This window comes from Epinephelus moara, chromosome 14 (genome assembly GCF_006386435.1).
Source record: "Epinephelus moara isolate mb chromosome 14, YSFRI_EMoa_1.0, whole genome shotgun sequence".
NCBI lineage: Eukaryota > Metazoa > Chordata > Actinopteri > Perciformes > Serranidae > Epinephelus > Epinephelus moara.
In genome coordinates, this window is record NC_065519.1 from 30,084,721 (window position 1) to 30,094,228 (window position 9,508).

Genomic DNA, 9,508 nt, shown 5'->3' on the forward strand with positions numbered 1-9,508 from the left:
GATACTCGCAGTTTACTCAAAGATGCCTTATCATTTTAATATATTTAAAATTTATATGTATGGATAGAAAATTCCGTTATATTACAAAATAATATCTCTCAAAGACAGAAATTCAGATAGGCCCCAACAGGGGACACATACACACACTAGAGTGTGGCGATCCGAGCCCGACGGTACCCGACGGGTCGGCCGGGGTTGGTCAAAAATGTAGCTATAAACTGTATTCGGCTCGGGTCGGATTCGGTCAGCTTTCAGTGAAAATGTAGTGTAAAAATAAATAAAATCNAAAACCGGACATTATCATCAGCTTATAAAAGGCCCCTGGACGCCCCGGACGGGACGTGAAAAGTGGACATGTCCGGGCAAAAGAGGACGTTTGGTCAGCCTAACGTAACATTGGCCTGGAAGTGGCGGACTGCTTGAAGAGATGAAAAAACCTCAGGGACAAATACTTCGCCTGAGGAAAAAGTTGGCCTCACGAAGCGGGGATCCAGGTGGAAAAAAAGTCCCCGCTTTCTACACCTTTCTGTCCTGGTTGGCTCCACACGTGAAGCATCGAGAGACAGAGTCAAATTATGATGCACAGGTAAATATAAGTTCATTTTTCTTTACTGGTAGCCTCTCGGTTTGGGCGACCAAAGCTAACAATGCTAGGGCATGATAAACAAAGCCCATAATGTCGTCGTCCACCCCCCCCCCCCCCCAACTTATTGTTTTCCACAGAACTCATGCCGTCTTCATAGCTCCGTTAATCCATGCATTTCTAACAAAAACTACACATTATAGGCAGTGGTGGACAAAGATTCCACATCCTTTATTACATAAAAAATACTAATACCACAGTGTGTACTCCACTACAAGTTAAAGTCCTGCATTCACAACCTTATTTAAGTTAAAGTACGTAAATATTATCAGCAAAATGTACTTAAAAATACTTATTGTGTAGTAAAATGCTCCCTCTGTGTGTTATTATAAGATATTTTTGAATTAGTAGTAATGCTGCATTAATGTGTATGTTGCATTTTACTAAAATGTCTGCTTTTTCACTATCACAGGAAGGAACCCCCTCTCTCCAAACATTTCCAGCATCCAGCATGGAGCCATTGTCACCCTCCTCAGATGACCCTCCGCCGTCATCCTGCTCACAGCAACCCACAGTGTCCACTCAGCCATCCCTGCTGCCCTCGGTGTGCACTCAGCCATCCCTGCTGCCCTCGGTGTCCACTCAGCCATCCCTGCTGCCCTCAATGTCCACTCAGCCGTCCCTGCTGCCCTCGGTGTCCACTCAGCCGTCCCCGCTGCCCTCGACATCCACGCCGTCCCCGCTGCTGTCCCCGCTGTCCTCTCCTGTGTCACCGATGGGACAGAATAGGAAGCGCAGGGACCAGGACGAGCTGTTCATGAAGCAGCTGGCTGAGTTTCATGACAAGCGGTTGGAACTGCACCAGAGGTTGGCACAGGACACCAGGGATGAGTGCTCCAGGTTTGGTGAGACTGTGGCTGATTTTCTCAGGAGGGTGCCTGATGAGAAGCGGCCTGACGCCACGTTTACAGTTCTTCAGCTACTGCATGACAGCGTGAAGCAGCAGTGAACTTTAAGATAAAAGTGCTCTTTTCTTTGTGTGTGTGTTTGTGTGATTTTTTTGGTTGTATTTTAATTTGGTTTCCATTTTTGCACAGTGTAAATAGTTGTCCTTATCTCTTTTGTTAATTTGTTATGTTAATGCACCTTTCTAATTTTGCATCAACGCACCTTTGTCTACTTTTCTTGCACTGGACCATTGCACATATACTTAAGTTTATACTTTACAAGTTTGTTTGTTGTTATTGCAATAAAGTCCACTCTGAATCTGACTCTGAGAATTTCATGTATTTTTATTTTCATCAATTATTAGGTATATGATAACATAGTCCAGTGTGTGTACATACATATATATATATATATATATACACACACACACACAAAACTATTGCTATAATCTATTAAAGTGTAAAAATGTAACTCATTAAAACAAGTGAACACTAATAAACATGAATTATATATGTTTAAATATTCACCTGTTTTAATGCGAGTTACACTTTATACTTGTACATTAATGTACCAGTCTTGCACTGTTTTAGTTCATATAATAGTTTAATATATATAGTTTCTTTTTTATATACACATCTATATAGGTATATTAATATTTATAATATATATATAATAATATAATAATATTTGAGTTTTTATTAATGTTGGATTTTTGCCCTTTTGTACTTCCTGCACATTACCAATGCATGGGAAAAAACTAAGTTCATTACACAAGTGAAATTTATTCACACTCACATGGTAGTTAAAAATGTACACCATTCTGAAAACCAGGGCTCCAGACTAACTTTTTTCATCATCATCGCGAAAAACAATTTTAACCATCCCGAAGTGAATGTGAACCGTGAATGTGAATTTTTCTCTCGTTATCACCTGTAGCTGTTGTTAGTGGAATTACAAAAACAATACTGGGATGAGGAAATAAATTGTATTTATTTTGCTCCACTCAAAAGGAATGTTGCATTGGCCTCTGGGAAATAATGATACATAATTTTGAATATTTCATAGATAAAAATATTGATACTATGAAAACATAGAAACATTTATCACAACACACATTTGGACTTGTTTATTCCCAAAACATCCATTTACAAAACATGATGACAGCAATATGAGCAATTTCAATAATATCATGTCTCAGTTTTTCCTCACTGACTCAATGTACTTTCAGTATTCAGAATTTGATCTGTACTAGCCAAGAGTGCCACGGCACACTATGTCATTCTGCCATGGCACAATTCCCTGCGGTGACTGAAAGAAGGCAGTCAAATCATTGCGGACAGCCTGGGCAGCTCTGGTGGAACGGCTCCTTGCTGTGAGGGATCTATGGATCCCACCAGATTTGAGTCCCCTGCTACCAGTCTTCGCCACTCCCTAGGCTCCACTGATCCACCTGAATCCGAGTCCGCAAAGCTAGGTGGTATGTATCTGGTCTCTGGTGTGTTCAGTTCGTTGGTGTAGGCCAGGTAGTTGTGCAGGACAACACATGCCTTTACAACATCCACGGCCTTCTCTGGCAGGAACTCAACATGTCGCCCAAGAATCCTCCACCTTGCCACCATGATTCCAAAGCTGTTTTCAATAACCCGCCTGGCTCTGGAAAGACGGTAATTGAAGGTCTGCTTCTCCATGCTCAGACTTGTCCCTGCATAGGAAAGTAGACAGTAGAGTATTAATAAATAGAACATTGTTGTGTCACAATCATGTGAATTACAAACAAAAGTAAGTGGCCATTACAAAGAAAATTAAGTGTGAAATTAAGTGTGTGCCGTACCTGGGAAGGGACGCATGAGATTGCAGTGTAGGGGGAAGGCAGCATCACCGACAATCACATGGGGGATCTGGACTTCTGTTCCGGGGAGTTTTGCTGGTGCGGGCAGATTGAGCTCATGGTCGAGCAGCATCAAACCAAATTTGCTCTCCATCGCTTTCCCTTCCATATCCGCCCACGTCCAACTTGGTGAAGCGATACCTATCAGAAAGAAATTGAGCATTATTTTAAGTTACTTAATAATTTGACTGATCTAAAGGCTAATAAAACACTAAATATCTGTACCCAATACAACTTTTTTATGTAATGTAACCCCTGCGTCTTCTGTTGTTTGCTGTTTTCTTGTATACTGTCTGTATGTTGTTCATTTGTTAATGAAAATAATAAAATCAAAATAATAATAATAATAATAATAATAATAATAATAAAAAAGCAATACCTTGCATCACACGTTGCCATCATAACAATGGAGTGACAACCCTTGTAGTTGAAGTAGCGTGGCGGTGCCTTTATGTTGACGTGCTTCCCGTTGACGCTTCCTATGCAGTTCGGGAAGTTCCACAATCGCCAAAAGTCTGCAGCAATAGCTTCCCACTGGCTAGTTAAAGGGCATGGAAGAAATTCAGGCTGCAGGGCCCTCCATAAAGCTTTGCAGACCTCTGACAGTACAGCAGACACAGTGCTGGAGGACAACTTGTAGCTTGCTGCAACAGCCTGTTGGCTGCCACCAGACACTAAAATTCTCAAAGTGACTGCAAGTCTCTGGGCAGCATCAACAGGCATGGAGTGTGTGCTCTGGTGAGATATCAGCGGCTGCAAACAACGAAGCAGATCGTCAAATCGACTTGCCGACATTCTAAAGTACCTGCAGGAGCAAACAAGAAAAAAAAGCAAGAAAAGATTTGTGAGCCTGAAAAGTTGTCCAGGAGAAAATGTATACAATGTATGAAAGCACATTTCCACAAGTAAAAGCAAAAAAAATCCCCATGATGAATCAAAACTATGAGAAAAAGGTCACAATTACCTCATAAATATGTCTTTTTATCTCATAATTTCAACATTTTATCTCATAATTTTGACTTTATCTCTAAACTATAACTTTTTTATATAACATTTTATCACATAACTTCAACTTTTAAACTCAAATGTCATAATTATGACTTTGCATGGGGATTTTTTATTTTTATTTTACTGGTGGAAATGGGCTATTTATTTATTTTATTTATTTATTTAGTTAGTTTAGGGACATGTGCTTGCATTGATCATTTACAAGAAACGAGAAGATGGGCACACCAGATTTAGCAGAAAGCTAATTTCCATCTCGTTAGTCCTACATAAAACATTAAATACACACCATGTAATAAAACAATGGTAACAAGACATCTGAAATAAGTATCATATGAATTTGAGACTGCTCTATGCCTGAAATCAGGCATGATGCCTGAGAACTGTAGTTACCTGAAGTGCATTTCTTCGTCCAGGTCTCGCAGAGGTCGAACAAGCACTGAAAATTCGCCTGTATTCTGCCTCGATTGGTTCAATGGGCGCACATCCCATCTCCTACTTCTCCTCCTCCTTCTTCTGTTGCGATGTAGATGTTGCAGTATTAACATACTTTCTTTGACATCCAACAACTCCAACTCCAGCAAGACTCTCTCTCACTCACCACTCAGGAAAGGAACGCAGCCCCCTACCGCTCTGGCAGTGAATTGCACCGCGACGAAATGGAGTGACGGAGAAGTTTGAAGGGTTCACGACGGCGTCACGGCAACGACGCAGCGACGTCGTTGATTTAACGCAGGACCATAAATCAGGCTTTACGCGCGGCGCGTTACTTGCGTTACGCGCGAGTAATTCGCTTCACTCGCGCCCGGTGTGAACGCACAGTTAGATTTATAACTGGAGACAGCTCTGGCACACATCACTGTTTGCTTTATCAAAAAGCCGGTTGGCCCTCTCTGTCTGTTAGAAGGGACCAGCATTTGTTTTTATTCATAAGGGACTTCTTCAAAAATTACCCTGACATTTGACATCACTTATTGGCTGGAGAGCTGCAACACATACAGTAACACACACTCGCAATACTGGTTAGTACTGCAGGTCCCTAGAACTAACACTGATTATACAACAGTTAGTTCCGACCGAGTAATTTGATTGGATGAGAGGCATTCCGTGAGTGCTGATCAGAGTTGGGTAAGATAGAATACTTTGATTACTTTTTGCAGTAACGAGTGACCTAACGCGTTATTGATTACTTTTTGCAGTAACGAGTGACCTAACGCGTTAGTTTGCTGTTTGAGTAATCAAATACTTGAGTACATTTTCTATAAGACATCAGTTACTTCCGTTACTTTTAGAACGCTGGTCCTTCAGCTCCAAAACAGCAATGACTGTCTTTTGGTTCTAATAACGGAGATAACGTTAAACCTATCAGTCCGAAAGAAGTCATGAAGCTTGTGGCTCGCTAGGTGGTAGAAGAAATGCTGCCGTTGTCTATGGTGGAGTCTAAATTTATTTTATTGTGATCCCCCCCTATGTTAATCACTTATTGATGCTGTTTTTCAAGTATGAATAAGTCAATAAGTAATTTATTCCATTGAAATATCATTGATGTATTATAGAAAAGTGATTTATCTTTTTTATAAATGACAAAAGGCACATCTGCCTCATTTTTGCTGTGGTATCGTGATACTACTCAGAACCGTGATACTTTGACTAGTATCGTACCGTGGATTCCAATTTTGGTACCGTGACAACACAGTGTGGAGAGAGTATGAGAGAGGGAGAGACTGTGTTTGTGTGTATCTCTATAAATGGTTATTCATTTGTGTGTGAGATAAAGAAATCTGGCTTTGAAAATTGGAAATGTATGGATTTTGATTTTATGTCATTTCGTGTTTGTGTTAGAGAGGGAGTGCGTTTGTAAGCACACGTGTATGATGTGGCTCTTTATAGTACCATGGTAATTTTTGTGGCTCTTGGTCTTTGACTGGTTGGCCACCCCTGATGTAGTCTTGTTTCAAATGAAGCTGGTAGCCTCTGCAGTTGTGGTGAGTAAAAGCCCCGCCACTATTTGTTAATGTTATTACTTTATGTCCGACTGTGAGGGTGTAGCACTGTTTGCTAGCTTGATACTCACTGGGTTGGCAAAGTGCCTCTGCTGTTTCTCACCATCATTTCCCCCTTTTACTCTGTGTGGTAACATCCCTAGAGGAAATATTAAAAACGCTGGGGTGTTGTTGTCATACAGTTGTCTACGGCAGCAGATCGTCTGTGTTTCTACTGGTCAACGTGACGGCTGTGATGGGAGAATTGGATCTCAGTGAAGGGCAAGTGGTCCATAACTTTAATTTTGGAGACAAAAACATGTAGGCTTAGCGCCCTGTGGTCCATTGCCCAATAGGAAATGTAGAATACTCAAAAGTACTTTAAAAGTGCTTGAGTTACTTTTCTCAGGGAGTAACGTTGAGAGTACTTTAAAGTACTTGAGTTACTTTACTCACGGAGTAACGCAGTAAAGTAACTGGTTACTTTTTTAAAAAGTAACGCAGTAAAGTACTTTGATTACTTTTAGAGTAACCCTTACCCAACTCTGCTCAAGAAATCCAAACATTTGATACATCATAACAATTTATAACATCTAACAAACAAGCAGTATCAGCTGACACACCCACAAGCTTTCCAATACACATTAAAGGGCGTTTCCTGTTTTTCTGATAACCAGCTCTGGCAACAACTGCTTCTCCTAAGCTACCCAAAGGTCAGAGTCATGTCGGGCCATCTGGCTGCGGTCACGTCCACTCATCTCAGTGCTGACCTCTGGCATAGGCGATACAGGAGAATGCTAAGGGCCCCGTCATCCACAGGGGGCGCCACAAATGGGGGAAGAACAAAATCAAAATGTTTATCTTTTACTATTTTGTTAAAAAAATGTTTCAATTCCATATAATATTTTGTCAAAGTCTCAGGGAGCTGCTGGAGAGGGGCTAAAGAGCTGCACGTGACCCTGGAGCTGCCTGTTCTCAACTTCTGAGTCAAGCCAGAAGACCCTTGATAGGGGGCTCTGCCAGCGATAATAGAATGAATCAATTTATGACCTGATAACATTGTAAGCTCATCCTCTCAACTTGGGCTGTCCATATAAAACGTTCTTTGTGATTCTTGTCCCTTTATAATGATGCAGGGTGTACTTGTGGACCTTGTTGCATATCACGTAGGAAAAAGCAAGCACTCTCAAAATAAATACACTTGTAAGGTGCACGGTCAAAAACAGTGAAAAAGCGCCAGCACTCTCAAATGTTCTTTTGGTAAGTTTAATAAACCAGCTTGGATGGCAATACCAGTACACGGATGTTTCGACAGAAAGTCTTCCTCAGTGTGTAGCTATGGTTACGGAAGTGGCGTTTAAGTATGCTCGAAGCAATCAGGGCAGGTGTGTGAAAAACACTTAACACTTCCGCCATAAAATGTAGTACCAACTCACAGGCAAAGAATAAACATTAAACCTTGGTGCATATGCCATTAAAATTTAGGCATTTGTGATTTTACCCTCTAACCTCAGAATGCAGGTTTACGTCACTATTTCAAACAAGGTCAGGTGGTGTTCCTGTGCAGGCTGGTCCTTCCAGAATCTGGATATGGAGCCAAATAAAAACATTTCTTTCTATAATACAATATATACACAACTTTTATGCTATAGAGGTTTAGCAGTACCAAGATTTCCTTCCATTACAGTCAGTGAGTCTTACATGCAGACTGTTTGTTAAACTGATCAACACAAGACATGCACAATCTACACACAAACCATGTCTGGATGCTGCTGAGCATTAAAACCACCGGAGGTTCTTCAAACTACAACAAAAGTTGCTGTCACTTTATTTACATGTTGATTAGATTTAAATCAGGTTTATTTATGAAGAGTTGTGTAAAAAATAATATAGTTAATTTTAAACACAGTAAGTACGGTCCAATCCATTGTAGACAGTGGAATGAATTACATTCAGATATTTACACAACAGATATTTAATCTTATATATATTTTTTACATTTTCACTGAGGCTGCCATTAAAAAAATGTCATAACAATATGATGATAGCATGTGTTCACTCGATGGTTGTGAAGGAGCAGAATATCTTGTGTTCTGTCTCTTCTGGTATGTGACATGAAGAATTCATATAGAGCAAACACTGGGTTTCATGCTATGACAAAATCAATTACTTCAGCTCATTTTAATGAACATTTTATTTGATCACTCAAACATTTATTTCACTTAGAAAAAAATATAGTACTTTGATAGAAATCATCACATTTTATGATTTGCTCAAAGTGTTTGATGTAATGTGCCGCTAGATTAGAAAACTAGAATTTAGTTTTAAATGTGCCACATTTCCGTTCAGCTCATGATATCACACTGAGGTGTTCAGACCCAGGGCCTTTGTAAACACCTTCTGTGCATCCTCAGCAAGCATGTTGAGGAAAGTATGCAGAGCTTTGTAGGTAGAGATAAAAGAGAGGGATGCTGCTGCTGGGATTCCAAATTCAGATTCAGATTCAGATTCAGAATACTTTATTAATCCCCGGGGGGAAATTGTTTTTGTTCCAATGCTCCGTGCAAAGTAGAAATAGAAATACAGCATGAATGGAAACAAGAGATAAAGATGGAGATATAAATAAGATACTAAAATAGACAATGAAATAAATAAAATAAAATATTAAAGTAGACATTAAAATAAAATAAAATAAAATGTTAAAGTAGACATTGAAATAAAATAAAATATTAAAGTAGACAATAAAATAAAATAAATAATAAAATAGTAAAGTAGACAATCTGAAATATATACAATATACAATGAAATGGTTGTAGCATTATAAATGAAATCAGAATGAGTAATTATATTGTGTGTTTTGTTTTATAAATAGCCAAATGAGTCCGATCATCAGAGGGAGGAGTTGTACAGTTTAATGGCCACAGGTAAGAATGACTTCCTGTGGCGCTCAGTGGTGCATTTAGGAGCAGTCAGTCTCTGGCTGAAGGTGCTCCTCTGTTCGACCAGAGCATTGTGGAGAGGGTGAGAGCCATGCTGAAGTATCGCCCGCACCTTCGACAGCATCCTCCTGTCTGACACTGCTGTCAAAGAGTCCAGCTCCAC

General features: G+C 40.0%; 1 protein-coding gene across 1 annotated transcript; it reads left to right on the top strand.

Annotated features, from left to right (window-relative positions):
• The first annotated feature begins 319 nt into the window (after window positions 1-319).
• On the top strand, window positions 320-1,818 carry LOC126401278 (reticulon-4-like). Its single transcript, XM_050062443.1, has 2 exons — window positions 320-586; window positions 1,056-1,818. The coding sequence occupies exons 1-2, from the start codon at window positions 428-430 to the stop codon at window positions 1,590-1,592; spliced, it is 696 nt and encodes a 231-aa protein (XP_049918400.1). The 5' UTR covers window positions 320-427; the 3' UTR covers window positions 1,593-1,818.
• Window positions 1,819-9,508: the final 7,690 nt, after the last annotated feature.

Excerpts from the sequence above, each read along its gene's own strand:
- LOC126401278 (XM_050062443.1), top strand. The coding sequence starts at position 428 with ATGAAAAAACCTCAGGGACAAATACTTCGCCTGAGGAAAAAGTTGGCC. Across the intron at positions 587-1,055 it reads AGTCAAATTATGATGCACAG|GAAGGAACCCCCTCTCTCCA; the intron begins GTAAATATAAGT and ends TCACTATCACAG.